The sequence below is a fragment of the Netta rufina genome (assembly GCF_964035555.1).
Source record: "Netta rufina genome assembly, chromosome: 15".
Lineage (NCBI taxonomy): Eukaryota > Metazoa > Chordata > Aves > Anseriformes > Anatidae > Netta > Netta rufina.
This window is the reverse complement of record NC_140138.1, coordinates 17,637,023-17,652,939: the sequence shown is the minus strand read 5'-3', so window position 1 is coordinate 17,652,939 and position 15,917 is coordinate 17,637,023. Positions and strand designations below refer to the sequence as shown.

The 15,917-nt window shown below is 50.3% G+C and overlaps 2 protein-coding genes across 2 annotated transcripts; one reads left to right on the top strand and one right to left on the bottom strand.

The window, feature by feature from the left end:
- Positions 1-201: 201 nt before the first annotated feature.
- EARS2 (glutamyl-tRNA synthetase 2, mitochondrial) lies at positions 202-5,556 on the bottom strand. Its single transcript, XM_084295888.1, has 9 exons — positions 5,423-5,556; positions 5,172-5,327; positions 4,389-4,578; positions 3,664-4,136; positions 2,708-2,816; positions 2,376-2,529; positions 1,488-1,618; positions 972-1,107; positions 202-467 (listed from the first exon to the last, which is right to left on the bottom strand). The coding sequence occupies exons 1-9, from the start codon at positions 5,517-5,519 to the stop codon at positions 384-386; spliced, it is 1,530 nt and encodes a 509-aa protein (XP_084152014.1). The 5' UTR covers positions 5,520-5,556; the 3' UTR covers positions 202-383.
- Positions 5,557-6,072: 516 nt separating this feature from the next.
- Positions 6,073-15,055, top strand: UBFD1 (ubiquitin family domain containing 1). Its single transcript, XM_084295891.1, has 7 exons — positions 6,073-6,162; positions 6,393-6,626; positions 6,701-6,909; positions 8,046-8,111; positions 8,321-8,426; positions 10,953-11,035; positions 12,278-15,055. Exons 1-7 carry the CDS (start codon positions 6,144-6,146, stop codon positions 12,386-12,388), a joined length of 828 nt encoding a protein of 275 aa, XP_084152017.1. The 5' UTR covers positions 6,073-6,143; the 3' UTR covers positions 12,389-15,055.
- Positions 15,056-15,917: the final 862 nt, after the last annotated feature.

The window sequence follows — 15,917 nt, the reverse complement described above, 5'->3', positions numbered from 1 at the left end:
GGGGGGAGCCCGGCACAACGCTGGCCACGGCCCCGCCCGCTCCCCGTGTTCCCCCCCCCGGTGCCGGGCTCCCCGGGGCACTCCGTGCTGCCACCGGGCGCGGGGCCGGTGGGCGCTGGGGACCCTGCTCCCCCCCAGCCTGCCCACCCGGCCGTGCCCGCGAGGAACGCACAAGGACAGAGCCGCTCCTGCAGCCAGCTCCCCGCCAGGCGGGCTGCCTTTCACTTGGCTTCCACAGCCGTACAGACCGCGAACACCGCCCGGAGCCCCCCTCCTCGTGTGACCCCAGCTGATGGCGCTGTCCCCAGGAGGCACAGGGCTCAGGGACACGGTGCTGTGCCAGCCGCAGCCCAGGGCTGACGCCCGCAGTCACTGGTCTGGTGTCAGCTCGAGAGCGCTTTGTGTAGCCTTCCACACACTTCTCTGGGTCCCAGGGTCACCATCATCTCCGCCACGCTCGGTCCGTGCTGAAACACACGAGAAGTCATTGTAGGAACGGAAACCTGCACTTCTCAGTCCAAATATCTGCATCACCAGGCAGGAAACGACAGCGTGATTAGCTATCAGATTGCTGTTAGACCGAGGGCAGGGGTTTTCTGAGCAATCTCAAAGCAAGATTTATTTTTTTTCCCCTCCCAAAGTACTAAAATACCGAGTGCCAAAATACTAAGAATGATCAAACTGAACCAAAAAGACAGCTGGTCCAGAAGTTTTTCTAACTCCACATTTGTGACCAGCACATTCATGCCTTAACAATTTCTGCCTTTCTGAAACTTTCAGAGCAGCCTTTCCTCCAGAACTGCACATCAGGACTTTCACTTGTAGCAGCAACTGATGTGAATTCTTGCAGGATGTGCAGCCAAAATACCAGTATCTTGGTATCAGAGAGAAGGTAGCTGTTTGAAAAAAATAAACCACAGCCAGGAAAAGAGAAGGTCCCAGTCTCAGTTTTTTGTTTTTTTTTTTTTTACCTGCTGCCCACTGAGAGCCAGGCGAAGGAGCTTCATCATGCTGCTGTACTTAGTCTCTCTGGTTTGCTTCTGAAGGTTTCTGAGGTCTTTGTTCAACTCCTCCATGGTCAAAACAGCCGTTTGTCTCTCCATAAGCCTTTAGGAAAGATGATGCCCTTACAGTCTGGGGACGTACAGCACACAGGACTCCTACCCAGAAGCATCTAGTGACTTAGAGAACTGCCAGCTTCCTCAGACTGGTTTTGCAAAATCTTCTCACAATTCTAGCAGTTCAGGGTTTTCTCTCCTGCCCTAAGCGTTAATGCTCAATCCCACGAGCTTTAATGTAAGCGTTCCTGCTGGTAAGCAGCCTTTCAGTTAAAGACACTCAGAACTCCTCACCAGTCATTAGCAGCACATTCTGAAGTAAACCAAAACAAATGAAAACCATGAGCGTGTCCAACAGGAGCACAGCAGCCAAGAGCGATGCTCTGGGGCAGACAGGTGATGCGTACAGAGCTGGAAAGAGACACTTACCCTAAGACTAGTTTTCCTATGTCATCTGCTTCTGCAGAAAGAGTTTGGAGCTGCTCTCGGGACACTGAGGGCCTAACCCACAAGTAAGCATAGTCACACGACACCAGGTCCTTCAGGAGGCTTATGTGACCCTGGAGGAAGAAAGCAAAGCTGTCATGGCTGAGGGCCAAGGTGAGGGGGTGAGGAGGGAGGTAGCTGCTGCTCTCTGGACTTCACAAACAATTGAAGAGGGTCCAAACACCCCGCTGCCTTGCGCTTTGTACCTCTCATAAGAAACGTGAAGCGCTGACGTTCTGGCTGCTTCGTTCTTCTGCAGCCGTAACCAGCTGGTGTGAACAGTCGTGAACAGCCTGCGGGGCTGCTCTACGCGTCCTGCTCAGCCACATGCAGCTGACTCAGAGTTCAGCCTGGGAAGTGGCTTGCCACACTCAGCGCTGCCTCTCATGAGACACGTAGCAAGTCACATGGCCGGCCCAGTCCCTGCTGCCACCACCACCCTCGTGCTCGCAGACAGGGACTTTGCTTGCCCTTTTAAGAACACTTCATTGCCTGCAAGGAATTCACCAGATGCTACAGCAGCATCCCAGGGGCAGACTGGGAACCTGCTGGCTTCACCTCTTTCCTGACACTGGAAGAGCCACGGTATCTTCCATCCTGTCCACAGCCTACGCCACCCATTCCTTCAGGTCAGCTAACTACACCACCGTGTTTTGGCAGTTTTTCCCTGAACTGGCAGTGGCAGCCACCTGCTGTTTGCAGGCTGCAGAGCTCAGGTCAAAGCAACGCCCAGAACTCGGCTGAGTCTCCACGCAGGAATCCCACAAACCCACGGCGTCCCACACTCCAGGACTACCCGAAGCAGTAACACAACGCTACCACTTCTCATACTTTTCTCATCAGGAGGACTTGCTCCACGTACTCCTTTTCTAGAACCTCTTTATCCATTTGTTGATCCCCATAGACACGCTCCACCAGCGACTGCAGCTCCCGAATTAGCTTCTGCCGAAGCTCTTCATTCTCAATGTGGCGAGCGAGGTGCACCCTGTGACAAGGGAGAGAACTGCTTTTAGACTGCTTTGGGTTAGTCCAACGCCAATGATTTCAGTCTCCCAACACTTACCAGCTGGAACTTTAGACCTGCTAGAAAAGCAACATCAAAGCCCCATGCAGACGTCCTGCAGCAGACCATTCAGATTTAACGTTACCGCCGGTGTTTGTACCTGTTGAATTCCGGGAGCATCTCAAGATCCAGTAAGGCGGAATGGGTCGTAATCCTGCCGATTTCAAACTGCGAGATCAGCTCCTCCAGAGTTCTCCCCATCTGCTTCTCTGCAACGTAACCCAACGAGGTTATGATTTGCATTCGCTCTCCAGCAGAGAACTGAAGTCACTGCTTTTCCTTGCAAACCCCAGGCTCAGCGCTGGTGCAGCGGCACGGCCAAGAGGTGAGAGAGGAGGAGGAGGGCTGCCTTCCACGGCGCTGACAGGAAGCAGCGACATACGAGGAGGGAACTTCTGGAAGGCACACACTGGAAGTTGCCCTCTTTGGACGAGCAGACTCTGTGAAGGAACTAGGAACTGGGACATTCTGCCTGGCTCTGTTACACCCTTCAGTGAAACACCCCTTGCATCATTTGGCCCAGCAGAAATAACACCTGGCCAGGAGACTCTGCTGTCCAGTAAAGGTTTCATTCCCAAGCCAAGTTCCTGAAACATAAGTTCATGCAATAGTCACGCAGCGAGAGCAAAAGGAGTAACTGAGTCAACCTCTCACGGCCTTTCAGGTTAAACAAGTGCGAAAGATGTGTTACTTGGCTGCAATCATTAACCACAGAATACAAGTTTTCCCAAGAGCTTGCAGAAGGCTTCTTCACCTTGAGAAGGACGTTGTCCCCAGTAGGAAGTCTTTAAACTTTAGACTCCACTTAAGTGGCTACCCAAGGACAGAAATATTCACATCATCCCAGGCCACCACCGAGGCCTTCCCAGGAGCTCTGCAGAAGCCCTGGCAGCATTTCGGTGACAGAAGCCCCTTCAGACTGGTTGCTTGACTACCATTTCCTGATTCTTTTGAACACTGTCAAAGTTCTTGAATACAAGAATAAACTGGGAACGAATTTGCCCAAAAGTCAGCATCATGGAGTGTCCTAGCAAGTGCCGAGCCTGTTCCCCTTACCTGCAAATCCAGAGCCACAATTGGTGATAATGTCCAGCAGAGCCTCTGGCAAGTAGCCATCCTGAGCAAAGCGCTCCACGAAGACGTCCCCCTGCCTTTTCGACAGCTTAGCACCGTCCTTGTTCAGGAGCAGCGGGAGGTGGCCAAACTGAGGGGGATCCCAGCCAAAGGCTTTGTAGAGCAGGAGGTGCTTGGATGTTGAGGTAAGCCACTCGGTTCCTCGCAGAACGTGGCTGATGGCCATGTAGTGGTCATCCACCACGTTTGCCAGGTGGTAGGTGGGGAAGCCGTCCCCCTTAAGAATCACCGGGTCGCCTTCCACCTCGGCCACTTCGTGCTTGTTCCAGCCGTAGACCAGGTCCTGGAAGGGCTCCACGCCCCTCTCCAGCCGGAAGCGCACCACCCAGTCGAGGCCCTGCGACAGCTTCTCAGCCACCTCTTTGGGCGTCAGGTGCCGGCAGCGGTTGTCGTACCTTCGAGAAAGGAGAGCGGGGGTCTCAGGTTAACACACACCAACCCCCACCACGCTTACATTGGATGAAATCTAAACAAATTCCTGAATTTCAGCTGTGGTCTGCCCATTACACTCCAGTCAGCTTCTCATCTCTGGACGTCACTCCCCTCAGCTTCTGATGGTGCACAGACAACACTCCCACACACACCTTGTCCCAAGGGGCTGGGAGCGCGCAGCACAGAGGCAATGGCCGGGGAAGAGGACTGCCTACCGTGGGGTCTGCTGGTTCCGCAGCGCCTCCTTCTTCAGCAGCTGCAGGCGCTGCGGGGTGCAGAAGCAGCGGTACGCCGCGCCGCGGTCCAGCAGCACGTCGCAGGCCTGCCTGTACAGGTCGAGTCTCTGCGACTGCCGGTAGGGCCCGAACGCACCGCCACGGCGAGGGCTTTCGTCAGGGGCAATGCCTGAAACGTGGAAAGGCAGAGACATCAGGGCATGGAGCACTGCGTGGGGAGCCCACAGCACGAAAAACACCGAAACCCAGTGAATGGTCGGGCGGCTCTGATGGGTGACCCAGAGCAAGGATTAGTCAGGGGTAGGTGTACAAAGGGTGCTTCAGAAATACAGCCGGGATCGTGGCCAATTGTTTCACCTGCTCCAGAATTAGCAGTCAATGGCACGGATCTCAAAAATTTATCTGTTTGTGGGGACACCTGTGGGATCTGGCTCTAAGTTCATTGCAATTGCTTGCTCTAAAGTTCCTCTCACTCTTAGGGTCAAGGAAAAAGCAGAGGACTCAGAGCACAAAGCGACACCTGCAGACACCTTTTGGCAAACCCCATACGCGCACTTTGTCCTTTCATTTATTGTATAATTTGTCGGGGGGGGCTGTGAGTGCCGACTGCTGCTCCCGGCACGAGGTGTCCGGCGCACGGCCCGGCCCCGCGGGGTGCTGTGCCCTGTGCTGTGCTGTGCCCTGCCCCGTGCTGTGCCCTGTGCCCCGTGCTGTGCCCTGCCCCGTGCTGTGCCCTGCCCCGTGCTGTGCCCCCCCCGCTACCTGCCCACTCGAGCACGTCCTCGATGCCGTCGGCGGCGCCGCGCAGTGCCCGCAGCCGGTCGGTGTCCTCGATGCGCAGCACGAAGGCCCCGCGGCGCTGCCGGGCGAACAGGAAGTTGCAGAGCGCGGTGCGCAGCCCCCCCAGGTGCAGCCGACCTGCGGCGGGGACGGCGCGGGGCGGTCACGGCCGGGGGGAGCCTCAGGGCGGCCCCGGACGCGCCCCCCGCCCCCCGCCGCCCCCCGCCCGGTACCTGTGGGGCTGGGCCCGAACCGCACCCGCGGCCCCGGCCCCGGCCCGGCCGCGCCGCCGCCGCTCAGCGCCCGCACGGCCCCCACGGCCCGCTCCATCCCACAGCGCCCGGCCGGCACCGCGCCGCTTCCGCCCTCAGCCACGGCACGCGCTGCACGCCGCTTCCGCCCTCAGTTCCCAGCCAATCAGAGAATGTTTCCGCCCTCAGTGCTGGCACGCCCCACACACCACTTCCGCCCTCGGTTCCCAGCCAATCACAGAGTGCTTCCGCCCTCAGTGCTGGCTCTCACTGCACGCCACTTCCGCCCTCAGTGTCCAGCCAATCACAGCGCCATTTCCGCCCTCAGGGACGGCACGTTCAATCACACTTCTTCCGCCGTCGTTTCCCAGCCAATCAGAGCGCCTCTTCCGCCCTCAGTGCCGGCACCACCTTTCAGGGCACTTCCGCCCTCAGCGTCCAACCAATCACGGCGCCACTTCCGCCCTGGGTGCCGGCTCCGTCCCGCCGCGCCCCTTCCGCCCGCAGCGCGCAGCCAATCAGCGCGCCCGCAGCCAGCGGGGGCGGGGCTCCCCTTAAAGGCACCGCCGCCCCTTCTCGTCGCGCGGGGCTCGGGGCCGGGCGGGGGGGGGCGGGGCTACGGGTGCCGGCGCGGCCCAGCCCCCAGCGCTCCCCGCGGCGGGCGCTTCCCGGCGTGCCCCGCGGCAGATTGTACACAATCATCATGGCCGCCGCCGCGCCAGGTACGAGCGGGCGGCACCGGGGCGGGGGGAGCCGGGGGGCGCCGGGGCCGGGCGGGGCCGGGGGCCGGGGGCCGGACTCGGGGCCGGGGCCGGGGGCTGGGGCTGGGGCTGGGGCTGGGGCTGGGGCTGGGGCTGGGGCTGGGGCTGGTGTCGCTGTCGCCGTCGCTGTCGTGCCCGGTGCCGCACCCGGTTGCCGGTCCCGTCCCGTCCCTTCCCGTGCGCTCCCGCAGGTGCCGAGGGCCCGGCCATGGAGGCGGAGGCCGGAGGCTGCGGGGGGGAGGGCGGCTCCCCGCAGGGCGAGGGGCGCCGGCTCCCCCCGGCCTCCGTCAGCAACGGCGGCGCGGCCGAGGGCGGCGAGGAGCTGGTGGAGCTGAAGGTGATCTGGAACAAGAACAAGTACGACGTCAAGGTCCGGCTGGACGGCACCGGCGCTGACCTGAAGCAGGAGATCCACTCGCTCACAGGTCGGTGGGGGCGGCCCCGAGCCCCTCGGGGTGGCCGGGCCCCCCGGTAACCCCCCCCCCTGCCCCACCCGCAGGCCTCCCGCCCGCCATGCAGAAGGTGATGTTCAAGGGGCTGCTGCCCGAGGAGAAGACGCTGCGGGAGATCAAGGTGACGAACGGAGCCAAGATCATGGTGGTGGGCTCCACCATCAACGACGTGCTGGCGGTCAACACGCCCAAGGAGGCCGCCCAGCAGGAGGTCAAGGCCGAGGAGAACAAGAAGGAGCCGCTCTGCAGGCAGAAGGTTGTGGGCGGCTCTGCGAGCCCGGGGGGCAGCGCCGCGGGGCTCGGGCGGTTCTCCTGTGGGGCTCTGTGGCCGCCGTGGGGCCCTCAGAGCAGGCAGGGGCTTTGGTTGGGACAGCCGAGCGTGGAGAGGGTCTCACAGCAGAGAGACGCCCGGCCCGGCAGAGCCTGGCGCTGAGGACACCCCTTGTGCTGCTGCCAGGCACTTCGGGCAGAAACGTTAAATAAGGGAAACGTTTCGTGGTTGTTAGCTCAAACGCAGCCAAGATTAATTATATCCAAAACCTAACTAATTTTGGTAGACACAAAAGAACTTGATTTCCAAAAACTGCCTCTAAATGGACACCAAGAGAGCAGTTCCCTCAGCTTCCCAAGCACTGCAGGGTGCATGGTTGCTGAATGCTCCTCTTGCATCGAAGCGTTGCCTCCTAATAGGAAGCGAAGCACGGTGCAGCCAGGCTTGTTTTGGCAGCTGTGCTGCAGCACAGTGGGCTGATAAAGGATTTTCAGCTCAAGGTGTTACCAGCCCCTCTCAAAATAAATTTAAATAAAAATTAAAACGTGCATCGTTGATCTACAACCTTTATGAGACGTGCTTTTGTTTCTCTATAATTTATCATAGTTCACGTTCACTGTAAGTTCCATCATTGTTTAAAGGTACTCAGCAACTTACGAGCTGTGAGCATGTTTTTCTTAGTTACTACTGCTCTAATCTGGCCTGGTTTGCTGCTGTGTTGCGGTATGCTGCACTGTCAGATGTAGAGGGATTTCTGCCATTCACTGAATGTAACACTTGACTGTTCAAACTGTCTTGCCAAATGCCACCGATGTGATTCAGCATGTACGATGCTAGAGTGAGGCGTGGGCTTTGTATACATACAGTGTAGACGTGAATTCTACGAAGGTCGTTACCCTTTGCATCGTATTGGGATTTTATTCATCTATATAATTTGTTTAGGCTCTCCTAGGAAGTGCTCGTTAACTTTGAAAATTAACTGTTCCCGTGTGATAGTGACTGAATAGTTTTTAACTGCCTCCTGGCGCTGTTGGGTGATGGTCAGCACAGGGTGTGTTAGAAGTAATGTGAACAATTCTCTGGTGTTTCTGTAAATTCTAACTTCTGCTTTTACCTCGTAGCAACACAGAAAAGTATTGGATAAAGGAAAACCCGATGATGTGATGCCTTCTGTTAAAGGCGTTCAGGTCAGTAAATGAGTACTTGAGATGTTGTTGCAATTAGAAAAAAGAGGGCTTTTTCTACGGCCTGAGACCTTTCTTTGATGGCTTTACCTCTCCTTTTTGTCTTAGTAGAAAACTGGGAAATCAGATCATCCTTATGCTTAAAAAACCAAAAGGACAAGCCTTCTCCTGTTAGTGTTTCACCGCGCCTTACTGTGTTGCTTTTTTTGTAGGAGCGCCTGCCAACAGTGCCATTATCTGGCATGTACAACAAATCAGGGGGGAAAGTAAGATTGACCTTCAAACTTGAGCAAGACCAGCTATGGATTGGTACAAAAGGTGAGCGACTCAAATTCTGAGATGAATAATTAATGTTTGGTGTATATGTGAATTGTGTGAGCTAGAAAGTTTCTGATGTGATTAAATTGTGTTCGGGGAATAATATTGTTATTTTATTACCTGAGAACTAAATTTTGCTGCTGCTTCTCAAATGCCGTTCTCTCGTATTATCGAATATTGGTCGATATTTTATTTCTGTTCTTGGAAAACATGAGTTAGTTCAGTTGTGCCAGTAGACTGACGTTCCAATCTGCTATTCATAGGTCCAAATATAAATTACAATATTTGGCATTTCTAACGTATCTCAAAAGTACTTCATAAACATTGGTTTGATGCCAGCATCACATAGCGGCTCAATGACTTGGCTGCGACTCAAAAGAGAATCGTAGAGCTGGGAATAAGAGTAGGAGTGCTGGCATCTCTGTCGTTATTTGTCCTTCCAACCAAAATCAGTTGGGTGTCTTGTTTCAGTGATGTACAACTGCAGAAACTATGGCATGTGTTGCTGTGCAGAGGAATCAGTTTACCGTCTTGAGCGGTGCCAGGAGGAGCTGACAGTGCTGTGGTGATAACGTGCATTGCTGAGGACGTCTCAGATAATCCCCCTGCCTCCAAAGGAAGCCTTTAGTTTGACCAGGATGGGGCAGTGTTATATTGATGAGCAAGAAGAATAGAAGTGCTTGCTCGCTGTCCCAGTAAAATAACCTAATTGGATGGTAATGTTAGCTTTGGATGGCACCTCCAGCTGCTACGTTATTTCCAAAGTAAGCAGAAATCTCAAAAGTTTTTGACCTTTCCTATGTAGGGCAGACTTGATTGTGAACTCGAGGGTTTTCTGTCTTTAAAATCTCCACTGGTACAAATCGCAGTGAGATCTCTTAGGCTAAGCGACAGGGACGCTGCATTTTTTCCTCTATAGCTTGGGCACGTGTTGGTTTTTTCTTACTGATAATGTGTTCTAAATACGTGAGTAGTATTTAGGTAGTTAATCCTTTTCCCTCACCTTCTAGACCAGTTTCAAGTTCAGTATTTCTGAAGTGTTCCAGATCAGTGCTTCTTAAGCTTTGAAATTTGATTCTTCTTAATAGTCCTCTGTCTTTAATATAACCTGTTTCCCTGCTTCCCCAAATTAGCAGCAGCTTGCTTCCTTCAGGGACTGGTTATAATTGCTGGCTGCTGGTGAGAGGGAAACTTCCTGCTCTGAGAAACTCCTGGTAGATGCCAGCGCATAAGGGCCAGAATAAACACAAGTAGCTGTTAACGTAGTTTTTGTTGTTGTGGCTCTTTTTTTCTTTTTAACTTGGCAGTCTTGGAAAACTGCACCTGATTTATCCCATAGACGGCCTCCCTTTGCTTCCCACATCACACTGTACGTTTTTGTAGCCTAAGGGCTGACAAGGGTACGTGCTTCTCAGCTGCTCTGTGTACATTTCATATAGTCATCAGTAGTATGGATTTGCCTGTTGCTGAGACGTTGCAAGAAGTAATTCAATTGTGGGGTGATAAATGAGTGCAAAGCAGGATTTCACTCCGTGAAGGAGTTGCAAGTCTCACAGGGATAGTTTAGAGTCAGCTTAGTTACGGCACTGAGATAAAGAATATTTGTCTTTCCAGCCCAGACTGAGTATGTTTATCTCCCTGTTTACCTTCTTAAGGAGGTGGATTTTTTCCTGGTTCACAAGAATTAATTATGCAGAGCTAAGGAATTCTTTGTTCAGTTTACGTTTTTTTCTGTCTTATGTGCAAGAAGGCAATTTTAGGCTGACACTGAAAGCTGGAACTGAAAGGAAGCTTCTTGGAGTTAGGTCTTCAGAAAGAAGCAGGGACATAACTGAGACAGAAAATCTCCTCTGGACACTACACCGTGTCATTCTTGCTGGTTGCTTCTGGCTGGCTGACCTTAGTCTATCACCTAATTGTAGTCATCTTTTTTTCTTTCAGTTTCCCTTTTTTTAAATTTTTTTTTCTTTCCCTACTTAGCCATGAATGTTTCCTTGCCTGTGCTCTTATAGTGACAGCTGAGCACTACCTTGGGTTAAAACCAGAACTAGACCTCAAAGGGTTAGCTAGCCTCTCCCCCTTGGCTTCCTTCAGCCTTGTCATTTCTGCAGAGCGTAGTATAAGCCTTGATAGTCCTGAATATTCTTACACCCGGACGAGCTTTCACTATGGGAGCAATCCTGCTGGTACGAGTGGAGTTCCTTAGGGAGAAACATGAAACTTCCCCTTGCTGAATTTAAGGCCCACATCAGGTACCCTGAAGTACTTAGTGTGCTGCAGAGACATCAAAAGGTGGGGATCTGTGCGGTCCAGTTTGGGATTCCTTTATGTTCCTAACGCTCCAGCTGGGGGCTGTATGGTGACGTGGAAGATGTTCCTCTCAGCAGCAGATACCCAAAGTTCACCCCAGTGGGAAAGCCTGACACCCGAGGAGCTTTTGGAAATGATGGAGGTGGTGTTTGATGTTAGCATAACATACATCTTCCTCGTGTCTCAGAAATAATACTTTGATCGATTTTAATGTAGAGAGAACAGAAAAGTTACCCATGGGGTCCATTAAAAATGTGGTGAGTGAACCTATTGAAGGACACGAAGATTATCACATGATGGTAAGTAATGTCTCTACTTTAATTAATAATATCATTCCAGTTACTTCATGCAAATATGCAGGAGGAAGGCTCTCAAAATAGAGCAAGTCTGGGACTGATAGCAATACCAGCCTCATGCTGTGGAATGTCAACATTGTCTGCGGTCATAATGTAAATATTTTGGGTGGCGTACGGGATATCTGCTACTCCATGGAACTCTGGGCTGGTCTCACACGAGTGGTAGTGCCATTTAACATCCTCCATCTCGTGACTGTTACAGCAGTGTAAAAATACTCGTGCTTTCTTAAAAATACTCATGATTTCTTAATGCTAGTGATATTTTCCTGTATCTAGTTGAATTTCTGGTTTCTGTTCTATTTATGTAAATAACAGGTCTTGCTGCTGATTTAAAAAGGAAAGTGATTTGATTCGGTAATATTTTTTTTCACGCTTAATTTTCTGAAAAACTGGTATTGGTTATAGAAAAGTAACACATTTAAGAAGAGCAGTGCTAATTCTACTGGCTGTTTCTTTTGAGGTTTTGCTTTATGTACTCTGCAGGAATTGCAGTAACTAACTTCTGAAGTTGAAGTAATTTCCTTATATAAGTTTGCTCCCTTTCTTTAGGGGAAGAAAGGGGAAATGCTGTACCTTAGAATCATTGTCTGCAGGAGGGGGCTGATCTAGTCTTTTCTCAAATACTTGGTTTTTGATCACCGATATAAGAAAATGTCCTCTTCCAGAAATGATACAAAAATCATTCTAAAACAAGGGTAGAGATTATTGGTATGCCGTAATGCTCCTCTCCGATTTCTGCTCACATAAGTAAGAGAATAGGACATTCTGTCTATTTAGATAGACAAATTAAAATTCTGAGACTTCATTTATGAAAACACGTTCATTGTCTTAGTTCCTGTTTGGCTTCCTAACTCTGTGCATAATTTCTTTAGAGACTTACCTTTGGGGGTGCATTAGATTCTGTCTTCCCTAAGTTCCTCGTGTTCTTGAAACTGGCCAAGAGAGTTTGTTGCAGCTGTGATAAAGGAAAGAGCTCATCACTTAATTGGTTCTTTGCAGTTGTTTCTCAGAGGAACGTTTCTTTTAATTGCACACCAAATGTGTGGTGCATAAAACATCCTTGAAAGAGGCCTTGGGTATAGCAGACTTGTTTGATTTCTGCCGTGGGTAAGACGTATGTCCAGGCTGTCTGGTATGAGCTGTTCTGTTTTCCACATGTAAATGTTGTCATTTTTAACTTTGCAGGCATTTCAGCTGGGCCCAACAGAAGCATCTTACTACTGGGTCTATTGGGTACCAACTCAATATGTTGATGCAATCAAAGACACGGTGCTGGGAAAGTGGCAGTATTTTTGAAAGCACGCTCACCTCTGGCACAGGAAAATGACACAAAGCTAAGGACACTGCTGGGAGAGGCCTCCAACATCCCTGGATGTGATAGTCCTGGAACTTTATTAATAAAATATGATAAACGAGGCATTGATGGAAGCCAGAGGTGATGTTCTTTCACCATTAGTTTACTTTTAACTTAAATTTCACCATCCCTTTTCTGCAGTCAGCTTCAACCATATTTAAAGCAAATACAGTGGAAATCAATAAATCTTAATTCACAAAATACCGTGTGTAATACACTTAAATCTGCTGAGAGTTGATCTTCCAATTTAGTTTTAAAAAGTAAATATTACAATGTATTATCGAGGATTTTTTACATGGTTTGAACAAAAACAGATATTTTCATAATCTTTCAGTTACAAGCATTAAACTTAATTTAGTTACTTGGTTGTGACTGAGAATTTCAGAAACAGTTTTTAAATAATAAACTTTAAACAGTATGCAAAATTGATGTTTAGTAAGCCATATTCTGCTGGCCCTTTTATTTCAGGTTTGAATCTTTGGTAGCAAACCTCTGATTTTGTTTCCTTAAACCCAAAGATGCCGTGTGCTCTCTCTCCCCCTCTCTCAGCTCGGGTTGGTACTCTGGGTGGCATGTTTGGAGCAGGTGAATACCACTGTGGATGTGTTGTTATCACCGTGCCCCAGTGCTGCTTTCTGGCCCATTTCATGCCACTTTAGTTGTTTTCCTCTCGTGTGCATACCTCCCTGCTCCTTTTTTACCTCCTGCCTGGGGTGCTACATTTTAGGAGCATTCTCTCGATTGTGCGTGTTGCAGTCCGGAGCCGTTTTGCAGCCGTTGGTGTGACACTCACCTGTCCGACTGGAAAAAACAAAAAACTCCGGGGTGCGCTGCCAACGCTGCCTGATGGGAGTGCACGGAAGGAGAAACACAAATCTCGCAAAGGAAGCGAACCAAAGAGACCTTCCTGTCTTGTTTTTTGTTGGGAGGAGGGCAGAGGTGGGAGAGAGAAGCTCCGATGCCATTTCCCATTCGGAATAACTGCAGTAGTCTTTTGTGACCTGGATTTGACAGTTTAAAAGTATCGCATTCAGTGAATCTTACCAAATGAGGGATGTCTATCTAGCAACTAACTTTTGAAATTTAAATTACCTTTCAGCTTTCCTTTTGCTCAAGTTTACAATAAGTTCTTGCATCTAGGTCTGTCTGAAATACTGCTCCTTGCCTTTGGTTTGTGATATTCTGTGTCATCTCAGCAATGAACGTGCCATTTATCTCAGGTTTTCTGAACGGACCTTTCAGTCCTGAAAAGGTGCACAACCGTAACAGATTGTATCGTGCAGTCAGACTGAATCAGTCTTGCTGTGTGTTAAACCTGCATCTAACAGATCACTTTTTTTTTGTAACACTGTGGGTTTGATATTAATTCATACAAGTAGCTCAACATTTTGTGAAGCTCACTTAGAAATATCCTTTTCGAATAGTTGAGCTTAATATATCCCACGTCCTTTTTTCACTTTCCTTGAAGTAGCCCAGTTGAAACTCAGCAGGTGCAAATTCCCAAATGAGTATTTTTTTTTTATTTGAGAGACTCAGAAAAGCGTCCATTTTATGGTGTGTTACGGTTGCGTGTTTACCTGTAGACTCTTGATGGCAACATCAGCAGCTTTTGTTTTGTATTTTCAGTTAGCACATCCATGCAATACGACTGCTAAGGTGTTTCATATCCAACATATAAACTAGTGGTGTGCTCGTTACTCTTGTAGCTTGAGGTATTTCCTTCCTGTATACAAGCCAGCAGCAGTGTGTCTTGACGTGAGTGCGCGGAGACGGGCGCGATCCCTGCAGGAGCGCTGCCAGCTCCCCAGAACGACCCCTTCCGAGCGCTCGGGGCGAGTGAATGCAGACAAAGGGGCTGGCAGCCGTTAATTGGAGGTGTAACTACAACTTCAGCTGTCACTCCTGTTATTTTCTAATTGCCAATCCTGGTGTTAAGGCTTAAATTTCCATTTCAGTACCCGGTGGGAAGTGTATGCACTACAGTACTGCATCATATATTGTATGTATATGGTATATTAGGATAATTAGTGACACTGTTTCTTTCTGTCACTTGGCTTCACCTTTGCACTTGCCAGTGTTGTTGGTTCTGTGGTTATCAGCTTCCACTTGCTACTTGACCTGCTCGGCCCTGTCTGTACATCACTCATGCTCCATTTTCCTTTCCTGTTCTTTCGCTGGCTTGCTCCCTGAGAGGACGTGTACCTTAGTTCCAACTCTTCCCCAGAGTTGCTGTGGCTTCCACGTTCGATGCAATAACTCGGGTGAGTGCAGTGCTGCTGCTGCTGCGGGAGGGCACGCACCCGACCGGAGCGCTGTTGAGGTGAGAAGGGCACCTGGGCAGGCAGAGCACTGCAGGAGTGAGCATTTAGCATTCCCTCCTGAGTGCTCTGCGTCCTGTGCCAGGTACAATAAATCATCTCAAAAGAAACAGAATATAAAAGGTGGTGGTTACAAAGCAGCTTTAAATGTGAAAAAAGAACATTATAAACTAAGATGGTTGTTTAGGTACTTCAATTTCTGGTTGAATTTGATTTGAAAAATGGAATTTTCTTTTTTTTTTTTTGTTCTATGTGCAAAGTTTGAATTAAAACCCGGGAAGGTGATGCTCATCTGAAACGCTTTAACTGGTGTTTGTTGGCTTAATTGAGTAGGTTTCTTGGGAGTTCTTTGACATGAATTTTCCTATTGAACTTAGCATCGCTTTTAAAATCCTTTCTCTTTTGGAATCATGGAACTTTATATCTTCTGGTATATACCCATTTTTCCAAGGTGATTCTTGGTGTTAGTGATCATTAACATCTAAGAAAACATTCAATATCTTCAGTTGCACTGTGTCACAGCTTGTCTAACTAGGGAGCCGTTCCCTAGCCTCTCTCTTGGTTTTGGATTTTACTCTCTGATGACTGTGATGCTCTCCAGAGCAGATTTGCCATAAGAAATGGTTCTGTGGAAGGATGCGGTGGTTAGTCCTTGGTAAGACACAAATATTATAAGTAAAGTGCAAATGCAGTCAGAATTTTAAGTTGGCTGATGAAGATTGTTTTGAGAGCCAACGTGTACTCTTCCATAGGAAGTCTGTGGTAATATCTGTGGTGATTCCTATGCAAAAGTTTGATTATTTCACTTAAATAACGCTGTAATGCCTTTCTGCGGAGATCAGGTCCCTGTTGGATACAGATGTAACTCCCCGTGAGCACCGTTTTTGGGTACTGTTCCTTCCAGCATCACACCCGGTGTTTGATCAGAGCACCCGCCGTGCAGACGCGGGTTCCAGCAGCGCGCAGGCGGTGTCCCCACGCCGAGGTGGCAGCCGGTGCCCGGGCAGTCTGTCCTCACTGCCCTCGCCAGCAGCGTGCAGGAGCAGAACCTGCCCTCCAGGACACCGGTGTTAAAGAACCAGTAACGGAGCTGCTCGGAGCCCTTTGCCCACGGCGAGCTGAAACGCTGCACCTCCTGCCATCCGTTCACCTC

What these genes read in the sequence shown, in the direction of transcription:
- EARS2 (XM_084295888.1), bottom strand. Translation starts at nt 5,519, where the DNA reads ATGGAGCGGGCCGTGGGGGCCGTGCGGGCGCTGAGCGGCGGCGGCGCG. An exon ending in GGACGTGCTCGAGTGGGCAG is followed by an intron (nt 4,579 to 5,171) that starts GTAGCGGGGGGG and finishes TCCACGTTTCAG; the next exon opens with GCATTGCCCCTGACGAAAGC. An exon ending in TTGTGGCTCTGGATTTGCAG is followed by an intron (nt 2,817 to 3,663) that starts GTAAGGGGAACA and finishes GTTACGTTGCAG; the next exon opens with AGAAGCAGATGGGGAGAACT.
- UBFD1 (XM_084295891.1), top strand. An exon ending in AGCCGCTCTGCAGGCAGAAG is followed by an intron (nt 6,910 to 8,045) that starts GTTGTGGGCGGC and finishes TTTACCTCGTAG; the next exon opens with CAACACAGAAAAGTATTGGA. An exon ending in CTTCTGTTAAAGGCGTTCAG is followed by an intron (nt 8,112 to 8,320) that starts GTCAGTAAATGA and finishes CTTTTTTTGTAG; the next exon opens with GAGCGCCTGCCAACAGTGCC.